This window comes from Bombus terrestris, chromosome 12, assembly GCF_910591885.1.
Source record: "Bombus terrestris chromosome 12, iyBomTerr1.2, whole genome shotgun sequence".
In the NCBI taxonomy this organism is placed as follows: Eukaryota; Metazoa; Arthropoda; class Insecta; order Hymenoptera; family Apidae; genus Bombus; species Bombus terrestris.
The window spans coordinates 12,549,012-12,575,731 of NC_063280.1; the positions used below are offsets into that span (position 1 = coordinate 12,549,012).

The following is a 26,720-nucleotide window of genomic DNA, read 5'->3' on the forward strand; positions in this document are numbered from 1 at the left end:
AATATACCTGTTACTTCGAATCTTATTTAGAATCTTATTTATCGATTTTTCAAAGAGTAACGCGGATCATATCTATAACCGATATATAATATTCGTAATATCAAGATAGCATCCTTAGGTCGGGCATGATGAGTTGACTCGTCGTTGAAAAATTAGCCATAATATAGCGAAAGTCAACGTATCGTTCTTTGTTTTCACCGCGTCGGTGCGATGTTTCACCACTTTCGTTTTATCCTCCCAACCACGCGAATCCTTGAAATTTCAAAATTCCAAATGCGACAGAAAAGTTCAAACTTACGGGAACGTAATTGGCGTTAATATAATCAGAACCCTCTTCGTCGTCTACAGGTTGCAGCTTAAATCTGCTGTGATCGTAAGGTAAAATATTTGTGAAACGATTCTTTGGCCTGTTGCACGGTAAATCTGCGGCTGTGCACGGTTGGTCTCTTCCGACGTGCTTCAGTTCTTCGAATTCTTCCGAAAAACGGAAATCAGAATCCGCCGACATCGTGCGATAATGTTCCGAAAAATCTTCTATCTTAATTGGCCGACTGCAAGCAAGAGATTTAATTATCGCTTATGATCGATTCACGTTACTTTCGCTCGACGATTTAACGAATAAATTCCGTAAATCGAACACGACGAACACTCTTTGGACGACTTTAAATTAACTCGATCTTTCTTTTCTTCCCCGATCGAGATCTTAACTCGTATCCTCGTTTCCTGCCTTTGTTCTTTCTTTGATTATTCGTAAAATTAAATCGACAAATCGATCGTTATCACGCGATACGGTACAAATAATATATCTTAAGCTTGACGTTAAGCTTGACAGCACATTATCCCTCTAGTTCGCATATAGAAAATATAGAAATTTAAAACGAATCTTTGCTCATAACTGACCACTGATTTCATCGAAATATCTAAAACTACTTATATATACATATATATCCTACTTGCCTAGTATCGATCACGCTATCTGGCAAAGACAAGTTGTCGGTGGTCCTCGTTTCGGTCGTTTTACGTCCTTGACTTCTTCTTCGCCTCACCAGCAATCCAATGCCCAATAAGGTCAATAAGAGTACTATTGGAACCGTGACTCCAACTATGATAGCCGTATTGTCCTTATCTGTTTCGAATACGACAAAATCTCAATGGAAAACTCCGTTTATCGAATTAATTCGGTCTAAAATGTTACGATTATCCGCCGTGTATAAGTTTTTATAAGTTCACGCTCTGTGTTTGGTTTCTGATCGTGCGGAATTTGAATCGTAATCAAAATATTAAATACGTTGACCATTCTAAAGAGATTTAAAAGCGGAAATGCAAAAATCAATATGGCGAGATAGAAAGGTCGAAGGACGCGTGCGAATTAACAGATGATAAAGGAACTGCGTCTTATTAATCTAGATCGTGGACTTGGAATTGTAACGGATCGTAAATTTATAAATAATTATTCGTAATAACCTTGTTTATTTCTATTACTTTACCTGCCAGCAGCAATCCTTGAGCAGACATGTGCATGAAATAACGAGGCATGAATTTAGCAAGCTTCCCATATAGCCATATATTACAACAAGCAGACTCCCATGGAGAGTGGATTTTTAATCTAGATGACGAATTTGAAACAAGACTGTACGCGAGACCAGGCAAAAGAAAGATACATTGTTAACGAAGCGGGCAAAATGAGGTATCCGGACGGTCCTTGCGAAGCATAAAAACTACGTCCTTGTCGTAAATTAGAAGAATTTCCTAACATCAGCGAGTCGAACGAACGTTAGCGTCTTCGCACGATCATTCTCACCTGTTTGAATTGGAAAACTGTAACTGGTGTCCGTGAATTTGTCCGGCGCGGTGAACGCTCGAACTTTTACTCTGTACGTGGATCCAGACTTCAACGGCCCGTTACAGTATCCGATCTTGTTGTCGCAATTCTCGCTACCGATCGTGAAATCCTCCACGGAGCCGTTTTTGAAAGGATAGTAAGGTTCCATCACCTGCGAATCAAACACGCATCGAATCGTATAAACGAACGCCGGAGAAATTGTGGCCTACGTGGTTTAACACGACCAATACTGCAGCGCTATATTTTACGGTAGACTGCAAAAAAGTTGGAGTGGTGCTCCGAAACAAAGTTTAGCGATTAATCGTAGACGGTTCGTCGATATCGAGAATGATCAGCGCTTTAGATTCTCGGGAATCATCGGTATCGCGACAGCAATTACTATCTATAAAGTAATTATTTATCATTTATTTACGTTCACAGGCTGCCTACAGCTACTAGATATAGCTTTGGCGCAAAACTTTAATCGTCCAAGGCGTTTCAACATCGTGTTGTTTTACATATCCGAACGCGAATAACTTTGAAAGTTCCGGAAAGAACAACCTTGAAAAAAACATTGATTTCGGTCCTTTCGTATTATTCGCATTACGCGGGAAACGTTTTTCCATCGGCAGAATTCAAAGGGACATTTAGGTGGAGACATTCGTTACTTGTACGTTACTTGTACGGTCCGCCTGTCCACCCTGTGTACCGTATAACGATATAATTATACGCCCTAACAGCGACTAACGACTAACAGCGAAAGAACGATCATTACCTGCGTAACTATTTTTCTTGTGTTCACGATCAAATTTTTTAAAACATCCATAGTATAACTGGAGTGATCGTATGTCGACGTTCATTTATCCGTATTCGATCAGAAAGAAAAAAGACATAACTGAACGCATAAACTGAAAGAAAAATGCTTCGACTCCATCGTAAACAAAACTTAACTACTATACGTAATATGGGACGTACTATACTTTTTTTCACGCGGAAACATTTAATACTTTTCAGGATTAACGTCGTGTTCGAAATCAGACTCGTTATTGGCAACCGTCGATCGTTTCTCGTCTTATACGACGATCGCTATCGGTAGAACTCAACTGTCGAACAAAAGTTTCCTCGTTGAGTCAATTCGCACGATATTTCTTACGATCGTATTTCCCTGATTTTCACGTAACACAAAGATACTACCCATTTCATTTCTACGCGTTTCACCATTACAACGTCCGAATATTTTGTTTCGGCGCAATTTGTATCGGCCTCGTTAACGCGTCTCTTTAACGACAACTAGAAACACGCACGCTCGCCCATCGACTGTTGCACGCCAAGACGCGCCTAAGACACATATACGTATAACGCGTAATGCAACGATCGCGCAAACACTAATTGTTTATGCGTGGTCTCGAGTCTACGTATTTCTTGGTGGTTCGCGTTGTTTGTTCGTGATCTTGCAAGCCAACGAGTTGTAACGCGTTGCATTAATTATTTTACATCTCGATTGCAATATCATTCGCCACGTCGATGACGCATCGCATCTCGTCGCTCGATTTGCAATGAAAAAAGCTTGACGTAACCGACAAGTATGTGTCTTCTCGATGGCATTTGGATTTCCTTCTATTACGTTAATATTTGTTTGCGCGGAACTTGGATCGAACAACCGCGTTAGAACGCGATACGATATTCCTATCGCTTCCATTTATCATTTTCGTCTTTGCCGTCTCCAATTGCTTCGTTTAACGTAGAAAAATCATAGAAAAAACATTTCTCGCGGCATATATAACCCGTATTATACGTAGATAGAAAATGTGCAACTTATCAATTAGGTGGTTACTTGGTCACCATTTCAAAGAATCTATCGAAACCTAACGGAATAATATCTATATCTAGAATAGAGATATTCTTAAATTGAAGAGAAATTACTGGAATATTCTTACCTGATACGGTGGCCAGATGCTGTACGCCTGGACATCCCTCCAGCTGGGCATTTCCAAACCAGAGGCGTTCTTGCTGTCATCTTCGGCCACGATGATCGTGTAAGACGTAACCGCGCCATTCTGCTCGCTGAAATAGTTCTTACGGAATCGTATTTGTATCGTGGTACTGCTCCTGCACACTTCGGTCGGCACTACTTGGGTGGAGGGTTTCGGCGGTGCCAGAATCGGCATTTTCTGCTTCCACACCGCTTCGGGACCAAAGCCGATCCTCGTTTGCGCTTGAATCCGAAAGATGTACGTCTTTCCAGGTATCAGAGACTTGACGATACCGCGATACTCGTTCGGCTTAAAGTCTTGCATTTGAGTGTGAGTCGAACCCTAATGACGGTAATAAGAAACAACGTGTTAGTTTAATCCGATCGCGGATTATTCTTCGCGCGAGCTACTTAAAATACTGTTTTAAAATGCCGCATCTAATTTCCATCGAATCTCGTTGTTTCCTTCGTTTCCTTTTCCAATTTTAATATTACCAGACGTTCGTTTATGCGCGCCATATGCCGAATGTGTGGTGGGGAAAGTGCGTGAATCACGATTAACTCGATGCTAATACTTGTTCTTCGAACGTAAATTCGCTGAAACGCCGAGTTTTCGCGAATCCTACTTCGCGAATAAGACAAAGTAAATTTTCGTTTATTACAGTTGCTTTATTTTGCTTTATTCGATAACGTATTTATTCGTAAATCGTTTGACACTTACATTTACGATTAGTAAATTTAGCGTCGGTATAGGCGAACGTTGTAATTATCAACCACTCGTATTATAAAAAAAAAAATTAGAAATTATTACGTCCGTATCTTGGCAAAAAGTGTCCGATGACTTGTACCCGTTTGCTAAATTTTAATTAACGGATCAATTATATTCAGAAGATACGCGTATTTGCACAGGATATCCCATACACACGGGCCGAACTGTAATTCCGAAGCGATGGAAGATAAAAAGCTGACAAACGTAACAATGTATCTCGATACTTTCATATATAGAGAACAATAGACGTGTTATTAATAGCGCGATAAATGGATTTAAAATTTCATTCGAGAAAGAGATAGAAAGAATCTGAAAGTCTTCGAACCGCTACATCTTTCAAAAAGGTCATTCGATTTTGCCTAATAAAGTTCCTCTTCATCTTTCGCTGTTTCGCAGTTATAATTTGTCCCGTTTGTACGAGGCGTCCTACGTACGGATAATAAACGCGGTACGCGATCTATTTACTATCCGTTAACGTAAAACACACGTAGTATCGAACGTGGAGTGAAAAATTGATATCAATAACAAAGATATGCTTACCTCCAGCCCATACGTGATTGTATATTTTCTAATGATTCCATTTTGTTCCTGACTAGGTAACGACCACTCGAAACTAATATCACTAGGCTGAATATCCGTAGGATGAAACTTTTCCACCTTGCCAGGATAAGATTCGTTTGTTGTAAAACTTGCGCTCACAGGATTCGATATTCTCAAATAAGAGGACGCCGTACCGGAACGTACTACCAACGTAAAAGTATAATTTCTGTGCGGCTTCAAATCGGAGATGGTTATTATATTCGTGCTCGTGACATTTTGAATATAATTTTCCTCGGTGTTTATATATTGAACTTCGAAAGCGTCGTACTGTCCACGCGGAATATCCCAGGTTAACGTAATTCTTGTATCGTTCACCTCTACCGCTTGAATGGATGTGACTGGTTCGGGATCTGAAAATAGATCTCACCAAATTACCAACAAAGGCAACCAAGTAATTCGCCTATTTATATTACGCGTAAAATGGAATTTAAAGCGTTTTCGAGAGACGTAAACTACTAATTAAATAGCAACTAATCGTTACTTTACGATACAAACAATGGTAATTGTTTTCTTCGATTGTCTAAAATAAACAGACAGATATCGCGATAGACGTCATTGGGCAAACGATCGAAATCTCTCGCCAACTATTAACTCTATAACGAGTTGGCTAATTTCAAGGCTACAACTATCGATAGATCTTCTAAGATAACAGGAGTCGAGGTTGGCCTTTTTTTAACATTCTTACTTTCTATTAATTTTTCCATCAGATACGTAGCGATTCCAAACTTTTCGTCGATCGTCTACGACATTTTACTCCGTACGGTGTTTTTTAAACCACAACCATTCGTTGAACAACGAATTTATCCAGGATCGAAGAAATATTGTACGTTTAAGATGGCGATTTAAGAAAGCGTCGTACATTTTACGAGACATTACAAGAAAGCAGATTATTAACAATTGCCATTAATTCTTCAGGTTCTTATGTTTGCATCGCAACGATTTAACCATGGAAGAATACAATTCTGAAATACTACTTTACCAACACATTTTCAGACTAAAATGCGCTTGAAACGACTTACGAGGAAGACAACACGGTTAGTTATTTCGAAGAAGTTTGCTTAAATCGTTATTTTTTTACTCTCGTTGGTTAATTACATTTACGTATGATTTCGAGCATTACGGGCAAGTCGAACTTGGACCAAGAGAAAAGCACCACGTTCTTAAGTGGAGTTTCGTTGGAGCTCGTACTGTCTCGATGTACGCTTCAATAAGCATTATTAACGCAAGCTGCGTAATGAACGTTTCAAACGAATATAGTATCTTGATATCGAGTTCCGTTACGAAACGATAAGTAGAGGCTTCACGCAATTAACCTGTGTTAACTGGGTAAATTGATTCAAACCTTGGCGTTTAAACGTACCTATCGGCAAATTAATACTAAACCTCTTCTTCCTACAATACAAAATATAATCACAAACGTTAATTTTCATAAAAAAAATTTCTTAATTTTACAATTTTATTCGAAATGAAACGAAATTGTTCGACTTTGGTCATTTTTCGAATAAAAATCAGCGAATCGTCGTTTTCTTTTGCCGTTACAGCTAAACTTGTCGACCCTCGTCGCTTTTCCCATCGCGATTAACTTTTCCAATTTTTAAATTTCGCGTATTCATTACTGCCTGAATTTACTTTTACGCTCGTGCATCGAAAAACGTCTAATCACAGTGATATACATAAAGATGCTTCTCCATAGGCAAAATACTCACAAAGTCGATCCTGCCTAAGCAAAGGTCTGCTCTCCACGTTATCGCTGACAGTCCATACCGTGACGTTGTATAGTTTACCAGGTATAAGGCCCGTGAACGTCACCTTGGTGTCTATGTCGTCGACCATCCGCTCCTTCGTCGTGTTGTTCTCGTCGCTGATCCGAAATCGATACAAATCGAACTTGGATGACTGAACGGGGGTCCGTGTGTATCTCAATGTTAACGAGTCGGGCTGATCCTGATCGACCACCACAACCACCTCCGATTGGATCAGCGGCACTGAATTCGATAGACTCGTGTTTTTTTTTTTTCCTTTCTTTCTTTCTTTTCTCTTTTCCGTTTTCTTTTACAGGAAACATTTTTTACCGCAGCTTTAATCACGTTTCTCTTTATTTAGATCGAATTCGAACAGACTTACTCTTTTACGTTTAATACAATTTCCTAACATTTTAAATTTCCTTCTTCTATTTGAAATACGTACGATTGATTTTCTCAATGAAAGACAAATTGAACGGCTAGAACGAAGTTAACTACGATAGATACAAGATCTTTCTATCTTTCTCTTGTATGCGTAATCGGAATTTCTTACCGTATCTACGATATCTACGTTGAAAATGTCGTAAAATTAGATTATTATATACGATAAGTTTTTAGTTAAACGCTTCGATGCAAATAACTTAATGCTTCGAATTAGATAAAGTAATTTAAACGTGTCATATATCGTAGGATTTCGGTTAAACAGAGATATCAACGATCGTAAATTATTTTACAGAATAAGATCGTTTCTAAGGTGTTTGCATGTGTGAAAAATGCATTTAAAGGTGTCACTGTATCGTCACTGTGTCACGCGGCACACACGCGATTAGTAACGAAATAACCATGAATGGTATTGATTCAAGTATAGGGTTAGTACTCGTGATAAAGCAAATTTTGACTATTTCGGTGAAATAGTTGGACAATTCATCGAAAAAGAGAAACGTAGCCATTAGTTAAATTACAGGAGGATTGCTGCGAGAACAAACGAACAATAAGACTTACTTGTTCTAGTTGTTAGATTGGTGATATCGCTGAATAGATTATAAGAGACCGTGTAGATTACAAAGGAATATTGAACACCTGGCATCAGATCGCTAACAAGCACCCTTTGCACTGAATTTTCTTCGAAAAGAACGCTGGTCACGTCGTTACTCTCCGTGACATTTTTGCTGCGTACGTCTTGAGGGTTTTTGACTGGCCACCATCTTATCACGTAAGTTTCGATTCTACCCTCTGGTCTTGGCCATTCGAGAGTCACGTTCGTCGAATCGATGATCGGAGCGATGTTAAGTACCGGATTCGGTCCTGAAACAGGATATAGTTTTTCGATTATCGGCGAAACAAGAAAATAATGTTCCGATCGAAGCGTTTGCAAATTACAGAAAAGAAATACGATGTAGCGGCTCGTCAAAGCATTTCAACGTATCGAAAACTTTTCATGTAAATTGTTGCGTTATAAACGCTGTAGCGAAACACGACTATCACGACCGTATTTTGCTTTGGTATTATTTGAATAGAATTTGAAAATATATGTCAAACTTTCGACATATTTATCGTAAACATGCACATTGCAAAGAATCAGGAATCGTCACGTTCGAGATCGTATCGGTAAAAGGTATCTACAATAATATCTAGCGAGACTATATTTAGCACTAATTACGCGTTTAACATCGCTATTTTTTGCAGCGTACTAACTTTTTACCAGCTATACGTCTGCGATAAATTACTTACCTTTGTATATATTTTCGGATCTGTTTCAAATTTTATCAATGCAATCACGATAGTCGTGTCTCGTTATACTATCGATGAAATTCCAGAAAGTTTCGTACAACGCATATAATACACGTATTCATAAAAATGTTCTATATTTTCGTGAGCCACTGTAAATAGATTATGGATGTATGTGCGTATACAGAAAAAGTTAAACGTGCAAAAACGTACAAGACATACATAAGACACATCTTCTATACCTTTCTTTGCGTTTACTAAATAATCGACTAAGCAATGGTTCCTTGCTTCTATTAACGCATTCTTTGTTCGAACAGTAAACGTCGAACAGTTTCTCAATTTTTCAAACTTAAATAATTATACCCCATTCCATTAGAGTCGCAGTTATGCCATATGATTTTATCCCCGTATTTGTGTTTTTCTTATTCACTTTGACGCTTCAAAAATTTCGATTCTCATAACTTTAATTATCAAAATTATATATATATATATATATATATAGAAAAAAAAAAGAAACTTGATGACAAAAAAGTGATGTCATCTTTCACGAAGAAACAGTTATTTCTATTTATACATAGTTTCTTACTTTATTTGCAAATAATGTTAACAACACGAACAATGTTTTGAAACGCGTGGTTTATTCAAATCTTCATAGTTTAAAAATTATAGCAATGGCAACTATTTAAATTTTATTTATCGACTCGCAAGAGAAAACAGAAAATACAAAATATTAGATACGGTACTAAAATTATTTAAATGTACAATTTTATCATTTACTTACGAACTGTATGATTCACTTGAAGGGGATAGAGACTTTCGACTCCGTAACTCACGGTATTCACTTGAATCGTGTATTTCTCTCCTGGCGTCATATCCGCCACTTCCGCTTCCGTTTCTCGAACACTGGGCAATTTTACCCATCTTGGATCATCCTCCGTTCGATATCGTATCGAAAATTCGGAATACAGCGAATCGGTTGGCGCCTCCCAATGCACGACAACCGTGTTGCTCGTTACCTTCTCGATACTTAAATTCTTTGGTGGGTGTGGCACTGCGATCGAACAATCGTATCAATTACCACGAGAGAAAAGTAAAATTCGAGTATCGTACATCTTTCAGAGATGTACAGCGATGAACAAAAATATTGGCAGGTACTGGAACTTTAACTTATTTTTATGCTTAACGCATATATCAGGTTACGTAATAAGCATGTTCATCTTTCGATGTTAAATTTCGCGGGATATCGTAGAAGCTTTACTAGTACGATATTAATTGTTCCAAAAATTGTTATAACGTAAGTAACGGTCAAAGAATTTAAGAAATGCAAATATTCGTATACCGTGTGTCGGTTTTATCTGGAAACGTGTAAATATGTCGAAGAGTATGAACGATACGTAAAAATATTTGAAACAAATGTCGTACCGATATTTGTTTCATTTTGCGATAACCTTGGAAAACGCTACAAATCTGACGTTTATAATTTTAAACGCGATTTTCTTATTCCATATTCTTGTAGCGTGAAACGTTAAACTGGAAGCGTTAAAATTTGTTGGAATATTGGAAAAAATGCAACGAATCGTAAAATCTGAAAATCTTGCTCGCTAGTGTCTTGCGATGCTTGTTGCATAACCCGATTTTATAATTTTAGTTATTTAAATTTAACGATTTTGAATTTGAGAATTATCACGTGATATCATATTTACAAACGGCTTGAAGATAATCGTGTGGTTCGCTCCTTAGACCGTGACTAATGGCGAAAACTTTAACTTCGTACGCTGCACCAGGATAAAGGTCTTCCAGAACTATATGAGATTCCGTGGTTAACGTAGTCGCGCTCTCCCCAGTGTCGTTCCTATTGTGCGTTACTTCAAATTTCTCCTGTCTCGAATTAACGTCGCTCTTCCACGAGATATTCAATCCCATCTCGGTTGGCCTCAAATCCTCGATTATGGGACTCGAGGGTCGTGTGACTTGGTACAACACAGTCTCGTTTGATTCGATTTTATTACTAATCGCCTGAACGATTATCGAATAGTTTCTGCCGGGTAATAAAGCTTCTAACGTAACCTGAAAATAAATAATCGTACGATATTACGTAAATATTAGTTGAAACGGATATACAAAATTACCAATCGACTATCAACTTGTTAAATCGGCCGTCTTTTAATCAATTTTAGTCACAAAAATATCAATACGAAAATATCGTTGGAAGATTGGAATTAAAGGAATTTGAATTTCAAATTCCCTCCTATTGTATTTAATTTGTTACGTATCTACGTATATGTACGTACGTAAATCGATATCAGCTTGAAATTACAGTTTTTTTAAAATTTCAAATGACTTTCAAGTCTTTACATGCAAAAAATTATACGTCGTATATAGTGAATATTTTCGCTGGTCGATCATCTTGGATTTCGATGATTCACGAGATATGTCCGTCGTCGGGTATATGATTTTGGACTAATTTTTCTTATACATGTAACCGCCGCTCGTCGCTTCTTAATCTATCATGTTTGATTTTGTTTTCCGTCGGTCAGTCGTCGCTCGTTCTACCGCTCTGCCGCTTTCGCGGTTCTTTATAATCGCGGTCTTAGGCGGCTGGCAATCAATACCGACGCGTACGCTGCTACGGCCGTACGATAAAATTACAGACAGAATTCGCCGTATTGGCACCGACATATTTTTCCAAATATCTCGAAACTCGAAAGCGGTAACACGCAAAAGAGAAAATTGTTCGAAACATTGATTATTATTAAAACCAAAATGCCGATGTTTTTCAAATTTCCAACGGTTTTCGCTAAACGCGAAACCATTAATGCCGTTACGCTTCTCTGTCGATACCGTAACGAATGACGACAGCCTTTTCGTAGGAATCCATCATACTATGCATACAACGAAACGCAACCCTGACTCGATAGACGACGCATTTGTTTGCTTTAACGTTCTTCCAATATCGTGGCAAAATATTTAAAATACGAGTCACATTGTAAATTATGGAAACGTAAATTCCTATGCGATAAATGAAATCTTAATTCATCGAATCGTACATTTGTTAAAATAAAAGTAAGATAAAGTACTTGCCTTGGTCTTATCAGTTGTTAACATATTGCTATCGCCGCCGATCGTGGTTTCCACTTCGTGATACTGAAGCTTATAGCTATCCTGAGTACTTGAATTTTCAGGATGCCAAGAAACTTCGACCATGCCGGTTTTTTCGTCGATGACAGTGCGAAGATCCCGCACGGGCAACGGTTCTACGGATATTAAAGTTAAAAGCGATATTTTAAAGAACGATATATCGAGAAATTTACTAAATTTACATTTTGTACATTTACAAATGTACGCGTACATTTATACGCTCTCTATACATCTATACCTCTATATATCTATCTATAGAGGATCGGAAAAAGATGAAATAGAAACTTATTTATAATAGGAAACCGCTTGTAATTTCGTTTGCTGCTTGTAAAGTCGAGAACAAAGTAGAAATTAGGAAAACTTACTTAGAGTAACGTCTCCGTTAGCTGGCCAACTGGTAACCTTGCCTGAGACTGTCTTCACAACCACCTGGTAAGTTTTGCCCGGCTCTAAATCTTTAAATTCCCATTTGCTCTCGTCGTCTCTGTTCCTGGTAACCGGCGCTAGTCTTCTGTTACCTCCCAAAGATATCTGATACTTGTCGAATTCCGAGTTTCCTTCGGGGCGATTCCAGAAAACGCGAAAGGAATTGGACGTTATGGAAGACTTGTCGAACGTAACGTTGAGGGGACGTAATGGCACCGTTCGATACTGTGCAGTCGTGGGAGCGGAGGTTTCGTCCTCCGACACCGTTTGAACCGAAATATTGTAAGCTCTGCCTGCGATGATCAGAAATAGGATATCAAAACGACAAAAGTTACAAAGTTACAATCCGTAACGTTAGTTTGAAATTAGAGACGTAAGCGCGAGACGATATACGTTAAATTATTTGAACAAATACGTTACCAGGGACGAGTCCTTTGAAAGCAGCCTGTGCAGGCCCAGGAGGTTCTCCTTCTTTCTCCACGTAAAGAACGGATTCTATGGCATCAGCGGGATCTATACTAACTTTGTAATGGGTGTAAATGCCGGCAGGATAGGGCGGTTGCCAGAGAACTAGCAAAGTCGTCTCGTTTCTAAACCACACGATAAACTTGCCCGGTGTGTTGGGTTCTACAAGAATAAAAGAGACTGGCTCGTTGCTTGTTTTTTAAGCAAATCGTCGCATTTGTAATCTCGCGGAGCGGAAGCGTAACGAAGCGCGCGTGTCGTTTGATCGACTCACTGGTGGTGAAATTCCTGCTGGTGTACGCCACGCTTTCTTTGGTGTCTAATACGGTGAAAAGCTGAAGAGAATACGTAGCCCCAGGGATGAGATCACGTAGCACGTAGGGAACCGCGTCCGCAGGAATGACGCTGGTTTTTGGATTTCCGGTATCGCTGAAACTTTGCACCCTTAACCGAAAACCGGAATAATTGCCTTGGGCTGGTGGCGACCAATAAACTATCGCCGTCTTTCCATTTCGCACCGAGACCGTGAGGTTCGATGGCGGATCCGGCGCTGCGAAACAAACGTTTCTCAACAAAAGACCTATTCATTTTCGTTCGATACCTCCTGCCCTGTCCGGTTATCGCCAGTAATTTGCAAAACCGAGCAGAGAGCAAAGTAAGAACGCGATTAAAAGTCGATCTCGTTAGAAGTTTCAATTAATATCCCGTGATACTTTCGATGCAACGTCTATTTAGATATCGTCTGCTTCATAATTTTATACGAGAATTACAGAATTCCAGAAGAATAGCAGACCAATTTCAAGTATTGAAAAATGTTTACGCTGTATCGACTAATTATCGTTACATTACGTCGGATTAGATCAGATTCGATCGGATCAAATTAGATTACACAAATACTTTAGAATTACGAAATTTTTTGGCGAATCGGAAGAAGGAGTATATCGTAGGCGAGTAAAATTTACGGTACCTGTGGTTATCGACGCAGTCCATGTCAGCCAATCGTGAAGCGTGCTATTGCTATAGTATAACCAAAATTCGTATCTAGTGCCAGGAAGTCCGTCCTTGAATTTGATCACATCACCGATGTCGGTAGCGGCTATGGTGGTATTCGGTGGCGGATAACCAACGGCAGGACTGTAGTCCAAACGATACCAGGAACCGCCTTGACTCAAGTTTCCTGGTATCTCAATCGCGAGATCCGCCGAATACGTGACCTAGAAACAACCGATAAACACCTCTGACAACGGTATGTATTTGTACGAACGTCCGAGAAAATGAAAAATCGAAAATTACTATAAATAAGAAAAATGGGTAATAGCGGGTGGTAATTTGGTCGGCAGCTGGGATTTTTCTCAAACCGTAATACGTTAAAAAGGCTAATCGATAGTTGTACGTACGGACCGATAAAGATCGATCGTAGAAACGAAATTCTCTTATCCGTTAGGTTGTCCGAGAAGCGTCTTTCTTTTACGCGTCTTTCACAACGACGCATCTTTATACAAACATGGAACCTAATCTGTCGAACGTTGGAATCTTTATCTCGATAGAACGAAATGGATCATAGGTAATTCGATAAAATAATATAAAAGGGAAAACGTTGCGCATCCATTATTTCCTTATAAAAGCTGATAGTCTATTAAAAATCGTCTCGTAGGAATATTATCGACGACGATGCTCGTAACTATGAATTCCGATAGAGTGCTATCGCTGGTACATGCTCACAATGTACAGTGTATACCGCACAGTGTTCACGGTATGCCGGAAGCGGTGAGACAGACGTGGGAAAGAGGCGCACCGCAAATTTATAATGCCGTTACTCAACCGTAACGCGACGGTTTGCAGCGGACAGCGAATAATATATATATATTAAAAAAAACGATATCAATTTGACCGCTCTATCTGTCATTGGTACCTCCGTTTCAGCGGTTCGAAGGAACGAAAGGAAACTGTACCGTATTTCAACGGTCACAGGCAGCGATTCGTTCGTTCGAGCAACTCTTGTAGCGTCGTTTGGTTATTGGGTTGAGATTTTCGTAACCTCGGCTGCTTATATAGCGCGAAAAGCCGAAAATTTCATGGTAGGATAGGTCCTGAGTTTATCGCTTGACGCGCGAGTTTGCATACGACAAGCGATCGAGATTCTTCTTCCCTTCGAAATTTCTGAGAAACGATAGGATACCAACATCCTCGGCCCTTGTCTCTCTCGCGCTATCGACTCGTCTCCAACGTTCTACCGTTCAAGCTCTCGTCATCGTTCGGACAATATCAACCAACTTAATGGGATTCACCGACTCCGACAGCCTGCCCCGTCTCTCGCCTGTTTCTCCTTATCCAGCCTCTTTCGATAAACTATCGGCTATTCGCGCAACAAGTTTTCCAAGTTCTTCTTTACCAATTTCGAGAAATTTTCTCCGTCGCGACGATGGCGCTTTCCTAGATCCGGTCGCGACGTTCGGGTCGCTACATATCGATCCCTCCTTCGCTGCTTCGCCTCTCCGTTTCCCACAGAATCCGCCAGCTCGCGCGCTCCCTTTTCCTCGTCGTAGCTCTTTTCATCCGGCGCTTGGGCGCGCGCGTCGCGTCGTCGCGAACGACGACAGGAATTCCTAATTGTACGAAGAACAGCGAAATAACCCATCGCTGGGTCGTGCCATACGTACACTCCCGTTCATAAATACCGTAAAAGAAGATTTACCGCTTTAAACGAAACCAGCTACGTATTGGTATAAACGTTTCGACATTTACCATAGAAAATTGTTACGCATTACGTATTATACACGGTGCAATACTTTGTCGAAGTATTTACGCGCTTATAGACATTTTTCATCGATGTATTATGCGCGTTGTAATATCGTATGAGAAATATTTCGTGCCTTCGTTCGTCGTATTCGTATACCGTATGTACGTAAAACATTTTAGATTTAAATCGTATCGTGTGTTTATCGGATCGGTATCCTATCGGTTCGGTAGGCCACGATATCTCGCGATACTTTTAAGCCTATTTAAAGGACTTTTAATCGTTTTATTCTTCCCGTAGTATGAAATTTTTCTAGTTGTACAAAAGTACGAAATGCTATAACAAATACAACGTTACGACTGCCCTTATACTCTGGTTTCGCTCGATTTTTCGCAAATGTGCTGATACTTATGAATCGGGATGTACAAGGGCATATGGCGTCTGTATATACGTGTGTGTATGTGTGCGTGTATATACGCGCGTGGGAAACCGACGGAGAATTTCATTCGGACAGGGTTGGAGCGGAATTTGCCGGGAATTATTTTACACGCGCGTACGTTGCCGCTGATTATCGGTGCTCGTCGTTGAAACGCGACGCCAACGTAGATTTAGCTATCACCGGTTCTCTCTCGGTTCGGCGCCGGTTTCATCTCGGTTCGATCAAATTATTATCTCGTGGCTCCGATCGATCCAAAGATTTCTAGCATTATTTCTAGACCTTTCAGAGTCGAATTCGAATAAAGTCGAATTTTAAGAGTCGAATTAAAGGAAACGGTCGGGATCGATATTGCTTTCCAAAATGCAGATGAAAATATAAAAAAAGAAACTTATATATGCGTATATAAGCACCATATTTGATTCTTTCGTTAACGAGATTTCGATAGTACGATTCGATTCTTGGAACGGCCTCGGCTATCCGGGGTCGTCCTGCTATGAATAGAATGAAACTCGGATAATAATCAGACTTCTGCCGTATAACTTATCCAATAGCAAAGAATATGAGCGTTCGCTATGATACTATAAATGTATACTATAAATACCACAAAGGTTTATGCCTCTTTGCCATTGACTGGTGGCCTCGTCTGGTCGGATGTCTCCGTATCACGATCCAGATACGCAATATCGCGACACAGAAACGCTACGATTTCGCTTTATGTAACGCGCGATCGCAATATCACAATAGTCATGGGTAATAATTATTTCAACGTAAATCGTCGCGTTACCGTTTGATAAATTAGATGCCAATCTCTGATTTTTAGAAAGAGAAATGGCTCTAAACGCAACGATATCGTAAATTTAACCGTAACGCACGATAAATATTTCGTTGTAACGATAATCGATAAATAGCGTGCCCGTGAACGAAATTGATCGGACCTCGTCGAGTGTATACGGCCTTCTTCGATGAATATGACACTAAACTCTAGTAAAATGAAATATAGAACGTCAAATATTTTGATTCTCCCTCGAAACAACCGACGCAACTTGCGATTAGTCTACGATACTGTATTCATCGTCGCGCTATACCAGATATCGTTGTTCCATTCTAAACGCGAGAAACGTGTTTTTACATCTTACACCATCGGATGAAATGGAAATTATCGAGTACGCGTAAACTCCAAATCTTTTCATCACCGAAACTCGACAAGTTTTACCCAAAAACCTTATATGAAAAAGCGAATGCACCTACTTTGAATTTGGTATAAAAAAAAAATCTCTCTTTGCTCTCTATTTACTAGGTTTGAGGGAAGTTTATCGGGGGAATTTATTAGATACTATACTCTCTTACTTTAAAATTAAACGTCAAGCTCGTTTAATGCGAAAACTATCGCTACGATGTGGCAATCATCGCTTGTCTTGACACTTTCAAAAGCGGACGGAAGAAAGGCATTGTTCTACAACGAGAATTCAAATTAAGCAAATCAAGTTGACTTGGTCGATGTGTAAAATATTTCAAATACGTTCAAGTAGCGCAAAAGCACGTTTTACGTGTATCGGTTCGCTTGTCGCGATGCAACAACACGATTACATTAGACGACCCTGTATTGATTTAGAATCGCAAGCAAACGTGACGTAGCGCGCGTGATTCCTGTCGTGCTTAACGAATACTAACTGTACGAATCAACGTACGACATCTTGCGCGTATGTAAATTGCTGAATTCTAAAAGGTAAACGAGAGGGACGTTTCGGAGTTTAACGAATGTATCGAGTTACAACTCGACTTAAGATGAAGATGTGCGCGTTTTTCCCGGCAAATAAAATATCACCTACGAATAAACTGGAATTTTCTTTTCTCCGACAGTCTCCGATTCGATTCCGAGTTTGATTCGTTAAAAAAACCGCGAGTCGTTTATTCTCTGTTGGCGATTGGTGTCTAACGCGCGCGAATGCCTCGAACACGGAACACGCTGGAGTACGCGGATTAGGTGGTTAGGCAGCGAACGTTACGTGTATACCGATGCGATGTGTCGCGCGAAATTCCAAAGCAGCTCGTACACCGTCTATCTTGCCCCGTACTGAAAGAGAGACGGATGAATAGACGGTCGTCGCAACTCGCTGATCGAGCTCGATGCGACGACTCGGCGTAAATAGACACGCGTTCGTCGTGCCGTTTAACGAGATAAATCATAATGGAGCAGGGGTGCAACAATCTATACGTTAGCTGCCAGCTCATCGGTCGGCGAGTACTAAAAATACCACGAGAATTCACGTTCGTAATCCGTTAGGCGTAACTATCGCCACCACGATCGATACCGAATATCATTGATTCTGATTCCGACTCGTGACTCGTACGAGACATAAAAACGTGAGAATACCTCTGCAAGAATCCTCGTAGATCTCTGTTGACGTCTCGTCGATATATTTCATTGCTTTTTGCGTATTCGAATCGACGTTCAAAGCCTATACCGTCGATTCTAACTGTTTCTCTCAATCCCTTTCCTTCGATATATTTCAATCGATATGTAAACGGAATGTTCCTATTTTGCGTAATCGTTCTTGATTTGCCATTTTTCAATTTTACCAAAGTGATCCGTTTTACTTTCTTTATACAATTTTCTGCAACCAATATCGGCGAAAAACGTCCAATTCTACGATTTATTACGATGCTAAAATCGAAACTTTCACTTTCGAAATTAAACGTTGAAACGCGGACGTTTCCTGACTTTTGGGAAAAAATACCGTACCCCTGACAGCATCTTACACATACATGCATACATACATACATAACGTCGAGAGAATTATTCACAAAATCGTTTCACGTTTTCCAACGATTCACCCATTAAAAAAAGTCACGATCAAGAAGCTCGCGTGCGCGTAATGCTCTCGTGGAGCAGGTAACGTACATTCCACTGTCGTCGAAAGTAGAAATTCTTCACCCTCCTCCGCAACATTTTTTCGTTAGATTCCTTCTACTTGTCAATTATTCCTCTTTCCTTGCAAAATCCGCCGTCTGGCGTTTTCCTCTATTCCACCTATGTATGATCCATCTCTATAGCGTAGGTGTATTTTCGCGGTACATATTCGGAAAATATCTAGCGCGATTATCGCGAGAAACAATACCAAGGCACGCGGGAACGCTTGCTCTTGACTCGCGCCAACTAGTTCTCGAGACTTTGACGCGAGTTCCAATAACGTGGAATACCACCTGTAAACTCAAGCGCGAATAACCCTCGTGGAACAGTGGTGTGATCAAATTTCTCTTGCTTCCGAGTTTAACAACGTTTCCACGTAAAACTGACATCGATTAATCTTGTTCTATCAAAGAACAGCGAGTAACTAAGAAATTCCTACCTACATATTCTTGAAACTATTAAAACAATTTATAGTTTATAGAATATAGTTTATAGAATATGAAATATTCGATAGAAAGGGCAGAGATAAGAAATCATGAGAACGAACGGGACAGATATTATCAGGTGATCGACGAAACGATCTATCGAGGCCCGTTTGCTTTTAACGTACGTGCGCTTTCTCCGTGTTCGCTTTCAATGTCCACGACCAGCGAAGAAGAACGTCTGCCACGGGCGAGTCTGTCGCGGCCGAATCGCTTGCGGTTTTTGTCGCCCGTTCGACTTACGCGCTTTCGATCGCAAACACGTGGCCCAAGTACAACGCGTTTTCTTCTCATTTACGCGTACGCCTGCAGGCAGCAAGCGACGCACTCGTAACAACGCTTTGCGTATATAACGCTCGGCGTCGTTTCTATACATCTTGTTAACGAACAAGTTACGTAAGTTACAGGTATGTACGTACGTGCATCGTTTGGCCGAAGGAAGGTCACGCTCGCCGATCCACGTTGCGCGATCGATGCACGGATTTATTTTACGACTCGGATGAAAAATCGTACGACATCCGCTTCTGCCGTCGGTGGTAATCGTTCGATTTCGATGACTTTCGAACATGTTGTCGGGACCATGATTCGATGGCAACTTTTTCCTATACGTATAACCGCCGTTCGACCTTAGTTTGCCAGATATTCGCGAAAAACCGTCGATATCGCTACGCCCACTTCTGTTTATAATTCGCGTCGATTGCCAGCACGCTTACCACGGCCGAATAAAATAACGCCGACAGTGTTTTTCGAACGTGTATCTGGAAAGCTAAGGCGAAAGCGAGGCAGTTATACGTTATAAGAGGAAAAAGTTGTTCGAAACGTCGATCTCTGCAACGTATCGGAAAATCATCGACGATCGGCGAGGCTGGTACGATTCCAAACTGATCGTCGATATTTTAATTAAGCAAATTCTATATAGTAGATGTACTCTAGTTCGCTCAACGAATATTCGTCGCCGTTACAGGAATTCCGTGCATATTCGTTTTGTTCCGCTCCGGTTTTTCGTTCACGGATGAGTCCCGAATCTCTAAATAAACTATACGTGGCGTCCCTGCGTGGAATACCTAATGGCGTAAACCGAAAGGTCTTGGGTTTGTCAAAGACAAACATTCTCGAGAAAAACGAGCAGCACGGTCCCTTTGAATCGAATTTCAGAGAGAAAGTCCTTACCTCCGTGAAAATTTTACTAATCGAATGGAAAAAGTGTACGAGCGACGAACTCAATTGTCCCTCCTTCTTTTCTCGTCGAAAGGACAAAAAAAAAAAAAAGAAAAAAAAGAAAGAGAAAAAGAAAAAAGGAAAAAAATTTTGAGATCTTCGCTGGGCTATTCCTGTTGGAGATCTTCGTGATCCAGACGCGAATCTGCATATCCTTTCTTTTCTTTTCTCTTTCTAATTTTTGAAAGATCAATTTTGAAAAAAAAAAAAAATTATTGTGTTTTTACAGTAGCAGTTGTTCGATCGCTTTCGACATGGAAAGATTTTGTGCATTTTTCCGGACTAAACGATATAGATCGTCGTGGCTGAGGAAAACGTAACAAACAAAAATCGCCCGTTAAAATCAATTAATCGTAAAAATCGTAAAAAAGTTAAAATTTTTAACGGATTTCCCGTGACGAACGCTCCTTGGTACTATCGATCGTTCATTGGTCATAGCCGTATTACTGCCACGAATCCGTTACGAATCTGTTACGAACCTTATGAATTCGACGAAGGAAAAATACGAAGAGTTAATTCGATTCGGTTATTTCATAAGATATTTTGTTTAAAAGTAACATACGTTATCTTTATTCCGAAATATATCAAATTATATACGTTTAAAATTCTGTCTCCTTTTTATTTTATAAATTTTGTCCGATCTATTAAGAAATATGCAGGAAAATAACATATATATGCGATACAAAGGTAGAATAAGTTGGAAAGTAGAGATAAAATATTTCGTTTTAAAGTATAAAATACGTATCGAAATAACAGATATTCGACGGGAGATCGCTACGCGAATCCGAAACATAGAAAAAATGTCTTGCTTCGAGGAAAATGGTTTATCATAGCGCTATAAATATCTGTTTAAATATTGATATAATCGTAGAATCTGGATAAAGAAAGAAATAATAATAAAGAAATATAAATGAAACTTTTAAAACTTTTCTTTATTTATTTTTCGCGTAAATGCTCGTGTCACAAATGTTGATTATTAAGCAATAGGTATAATTTTTAAATACGTGTCGTAAACGTTCTTGTCATACGAATGGTGCAGCTAACACAGAAATCAAACAAAATGAGATAACGTAGCTCATTCACCGTAATTTGTCACTTAACTCGTGGAATATACGTACGTTAAACGACTAAAATGCTACGATATATTCGATAAGGTATCTCAAACAAGAAACAAACACTTGGAATTTCAAGCATGTATTTCTATTATGAAACGTTGGCTTCACTGTAAAACACTCTGTATATGTATACGCATAAAAGAAATAATTTCTGCCGACCGATCGTAGGAACAAGAAAAACAATAGATTAACCGCTTTTCTTAAATAGCATTACTAGATATTACCGTTTCATTGAAAACGATTAAAGCAAAATTCATTCTTCAATCTGTCGACCTAGAAAGACGAGCTACATCGTCGTTTAATCGCTTAATTGCCAGTCTCTCGAATGTAGAATGTAACTATTCCTCTCCTTAGAGACGCTTAGAGATTTCTCTTAGGTGTTGTTTCGTTCGTTTCAAAGATAAACTATATTCGAGCGACGATCGAGCCAACTAAAAAGATACAGATGTATCTGTATTATTAATTTAACGATTCGATTAACGAAAATAGTAAATAGAAAAAGTAAACGTTGACATTTATATATCGCTAAATAAAATAAACGAGTATTCGTTTAACGAAACTGTCATATACGCAAAATACGAATAATTCAAGTGCTTTGAGATTAAAAGCATCGAAACTAGGTAACGACAGTTATAATAGTTTATGCGTAGAGAGTTGGATAAGGATAATCGTTCTCGTTAAAAACGAAGAATTATCTTTACGGTAAATCACTTGCGTGCATAATTCTCTGATTTACATAAAGTAATTAGGCGGATTGGCGAAAAATTAGGACTAAAGTCAAAATGAAAATTCATATCCTCGCGATAATTTAAATAGTATGTTAAATGATTCAAACGATCCATATCCCCGCAATGAAATATTACGAAGGAAAGTTCTGTCCTTCGGCATGGAAGGACCTGCATGCACCTGTATAACAAAACGTACATGTACGATTATCTTTGAGTCAAAGTTTCTCAAGACTTTTATCGTTGTACCGTACAGGCATACGCAAAGCTAATATAACATAGCGATTCCAGGTAACCAAAGTCGCAACACTCGCAAATAAAAGGAAATCACAGCTTCGATCGATTTAATGCACAAAAGACTATCCGCGAAACTGCCAACAACGACCGTCCTTCCGCGAAACGATCTAATCCGACGATGCAATATCCTGACAATAGCTGAATCCAACCGGTAATCGTCGGATAAGATCCGCGTGTGCTTAACGATCCGACTTCCTGTTTACCAGATGCTCGATACGTTTCTGCTAACTTGTGTAATACGACGTTTTACGCAATCGATGAATTCTGCAGAAAGGAAACAGGAAAAAAAGAAAGAACAAAAGAGAAACGATCGAACTAAAACTGCGGGAAATCTCCATTTATTCGAGTTATTAGTCACTTTTTCCACATCGTCTGTTATTTTTCGAACAGAGTCGAAGCTTCGAATTTTACATAACCGATATATTTGCCTATCTTTCGAGTTATTAACGTTACCGTGTTATTAATATATCGTGCGAATCGATTTCTACTTTTGAATTTATACAGCTGTACGTACCGCTCGAAAGTACGATACCTGCTCCGTTCGCGATCGATTTATCGATTTAATAACGAAATTACGAATAAGAAGGATCTGCAGCCATTTTAAACGGCCATTATTTTGCAAACTACGAAATAATTAAATCGCAATGCCTCGGTACGTTGTTGCGTGGGAAACTCTTTTATCTCGAGATCGTGTAATTTTCAAGTCATCGGCGAAGAAGATTTTTCTTTAAGCTCTGTAAGTAAGAAGTAGTACCTACGTGGTATTCGAAATAGACGTTACATGGATTAATCGTACATTTGATCGATCATTCAAATTTATTACCTGTTGATCACATAAAAAACCATTTATTAATAGCATTTATTTTATTTAATTTATTATTTCTTCCAATTTATCATCTTTTCATTCCGCGAATCGCTTTATTCCATCGTTCGTGATATTTAATTTGCTATTAATCGATTATTACGTACGGCGGCAGAATTTACATTTCGTGGCGAGATATATCAAAGTGTCTGGATATTTATGGGAACGGTGGGGTGTATGCCAGTAACAGCGTTTCGAACGAAAGCTCTCGAGCCATTTGCGAGTCGTGAAAGAGGAAGGTCAGGCAAGATTTAGATATTTCGCCAAGTAGGCGTTGATTGACACGAGAAAAATAGAGAATTTCCTTTAAAACTGGATGAAAAATATATAGAAAATATATAGTTTGCCAAGTCCGATCGTCTTATCGATATAAAAGATAATCTATCGTTTTAATAAATTAACTGGAAATTATGATATATCGAGAGAGAAAAAAAGGAAAAAAAGCAATCGAACCATCTTACTTCTATACGTTTGAATAAAAGAACAGAGATTCAACAACGGCGGTCGATCGTCATAAATGTCTCTTACACGGGCCAAGCGTTATTCGTTCAAAATTTTCTCGTCTAACCAAATATCGAATTATTATCGTTAGAAATCATTTACACCACGCTGTACAGCGATCAATTACGTTACGTTAAAAGCGATTTACTTGAGCGAAAAATAGAAATCGTGACGAAACCGTGACATAATTAATCGGGAAAGGAGCAACGCGATGCAAGAAGCAAACGGTTTCCAAACGCGTTTGGTACACTGCGCGTTCCACTTTGACCGATGACGGTATGTGCGTAAGCGCGCGCTTCTGTAACTTTTGGCTGTGCGTAATTAAAGATTTACGTAATCGCCCCTACGAGCATGCAACTCTCCAAGTACACCAATTGCGGAAATTTTCCACGGTAGCTGGTTCATTGATTTCCAGACAACGATATTTCGGTTATTCGTAAGATCCTAAGATCGTAAGATATTCGTAGTTGCGGCAACATTATATTTTTGATATGTAATCGTGGTTTCGAAGCAACTTAGATATATCGAAATTTGTTTAAAGAGAAGAGCAAGTGGAAACAACGTATTATTATTATTATTATTATTATTATTGTTGTTGTTATTATCGTTAGGCTTAGAGGGTGTTTAGAGCATATATGGTAGAGTAGGAAATAAGTAAAACAGAAGATGGTAGAAATAGGAAAAACCATATTCCATAGTCTATTCTATCTGCGTGTATTTATCGAAAACGTACATATCTAAGAGAAAATGATATTAAATTCTTCTTCCAAAATTTTCCGTGCAAAGTTTCAGCCTTTCCTGCAAACTATTCTCCATCTTTCGTCGTACACGTGCCAAATAACCTGAACGTGCAAGTATCCGTTTCAAGAGATTGCCGCGCAAGGTACCCGCGTTCCCTGACAACTCTTCCGATAGGCGTCGTTAGATTCGATATCGCTAGCTACATAGTTTGCTCGATGGTTCTAGCTATTGTACCCACGCGAAACGCGTTTCTAGATGTCTGAGTTGGACTCGCGTAATTATGCGCGGCGTAACGGAACTTTGCGGACATACACGCACACACACACACACAAACACATATATCTCGAAAGAGCGGAGGCGGCGGAGAACGGTTCTTCGACCAGTCGTAAAACGCTTTTAATCCACGCAAACACCAACGATCGAAACGCCTTTTTTCTATCGTACGCGAGGAGAGATGTTACGCGGTGCGTTAAAATTTACCCTTTTCCGTTTGACAATTTTACGCTTGACGTTCGACGTCAAACGTAACGTCAAACGTCGTGGCTTTAAAAACAAAAATCGTCTGCCGACGCGTCAGATGCAGATTAGTGAAAGGCAGTCCCCTTGAGAACCGAGCGAGCTGTTCGTGACAAAGGAACGCGCACAGACGACCAGAAACGTCGAACAACGTCTTAACCTTTCTGGACTGGGAAGAGTACCGATCGTACAAGTGCGAGTACATCGTAGAGAGAAACGTAGGCGTTAAATTACGATAGAGTAGAAAATTGATTTATATCCGATTAAAGCTGAGACACGAAAGTCAACGCATCGATAGACTGACGTGTATTAGATCGAAATGCGAATGAAATATCAAGGTTTTGATATTAAGGTCTCTATCGCCTCTATTTCACGATCTACGACACCATCGAAGGAATGGCCAAGCAGCAAAGGACCGATGTTCGACCAAAGTTCGGCTGCGATGCGTGTTGCGTTGTCAAGGCGTTTCGAATTTCCAGGAACAGGAACGGAATGCCGTGATTACCAAAGAAGTTGACAAAAGTTTGCAAAATGAAGAATTACGCCGATGAAACGCTATAAATAAAAGTTGAAAGATACAACATTTGTATAACGATAATCCGAGGCAAGTTAATTTATACAAAGAACGAGAGAAACGAAATCCGTCGGTTCGCATTACGATAAGTCGAAACATTGTATGCAAATCTGGGGACGTTCGTGGCAAAGTACCACGAGCAGCTAACGAGTATCAAGGATCGTTTTACCGCGAGAACCGTAGAAATTCGTAGAAAATCAACTTGGATGGCAAAGAAATTTATATTCTAAAAATATTTGGAAATATTTTGTTTATTTGTCCAACTATTATATCGATATTGATATTATTTCTATGGGTATAATTAAAAAATAAAATGTCGAATGCATAGATAGAACACACGTTATCTGGTATACTATACGAGTTTTCTTTTCGTCCTCGATATCGCATACTTTCCATTTTTCGATATTGTCTCGTTTCAACGGAAACGTGTTCCGCGTTATCGTTCAGATCGACGACCGCTTCTTAAAAATCTCCAATTAGAAATTCCCAGAAATTCTGAATAGGGGCAGAATATCCCCACGCGTGGAAAATCGTCCAATTTTTTTCACTCGCGCGGCTATTCCGCGTGCAAAAGTAGATATCAAATGGCGAGCGATAAAAATGCAAATGACGCACCACGCGCGTCAAAAGGATCCCGGTATTCCGATGTCACAGGGTGTAGAAGAAAAGTAGCCGACTGGTGGTCTTTTAATCGTTCCTTTTTCTCGCGTCTGCGTTATGTATCCACGTTTAAACGACTCTTTTTGTCATCCACTTGGAACAACCAGGATTCTAATTTTCTTATTATCAAATAAACGTCTCGTCGATTCCGTTTAAATTATTTCAGTTGCTTAAACTCGATTTATATCGTTTCAATTATTTGACGTAGAATCATTAATCAAAAAATCTCCCAGATAGGAATTTTACCTACTCTTTGAAACGTTTCGTTCGAAATTATTAG

At 39.4% G+C, this 26,720-nt stretch overlaps 1 protein-coding gene across 5 annotated transcripts in view; it reads right to left on the minus strand.

The window, feature by feature from the left end:
• The window catches only part of LOC100643586 (tyrosine-protein phosphatase 10D), a 51,968-nt gene that overhangs the window by 11,822 nt on the left and 13,426 nt on the right, over positions 1-26,720 (minus strand). For 2 of the 5 annotated variants that reach the window (XM_048411163.1, XM_048411161.1), the window contains exons 1-16: positions 15,055-15,315; positions 13,630-13,876; positions 12,937-13,212; positions 12,618-12,824; positions 12,137-12,490; positions 11,715-11,887; positions 10,337-10,700; positions 9,415-9,684; positions 7,908-8,210; positions 6,870-7,148; positions 5,104-5,513; positions 3,760-4,137; positions 1,802-1,994; positions 1,488-1,502; positions 958-1,126; positions 299-551 (exon numbers count right to left, since the gene is read on the minus strand). In XM_048411163.1, the coding sequence (XP_048267120.1) occupies positions 299-551; positions 958-1,126; positions 1,488-1,502; positions 1,802-1,994; positions 3,760-4,137; positions 5,104-5,513; positions 6,870-7,148; positions 7,908-8,210; positions 9,415-9,684; positions 10,337-10,700; positions 11,715-11,887; positions 12,137-12,490; positions 12,618-12,824; positions 12,937-13,212; positions 13,630-13,876; positions 15,055-15,300 (4,137 nt within the window). In that variant the 5' untranslated portion in view covers positions 15,301-15,315. Of the gene's footprint in view, positions 1-298; positions 552-957; positions 1,127-1,487; positions 1,503-1,801; positions 1,995-3,759; positions 4,138-5,103; positions 5,514-6,869; positions 7,149-7,907; positions 8,211-9,414; positions 9,685-10,336; positions 10,701-11,714; positions 11,888-12,136; positions 12,491-12,617; positions 12,825-12,936; positions 13,213-13,629; positions 13,877-15,054; positions 15,316-26,720 lie in introns of those variants that run through there. The other 3 variants (XM_048411164.1, XM_048411162.1, XM_048411165.1) reach the window with 2 other exon arrangements.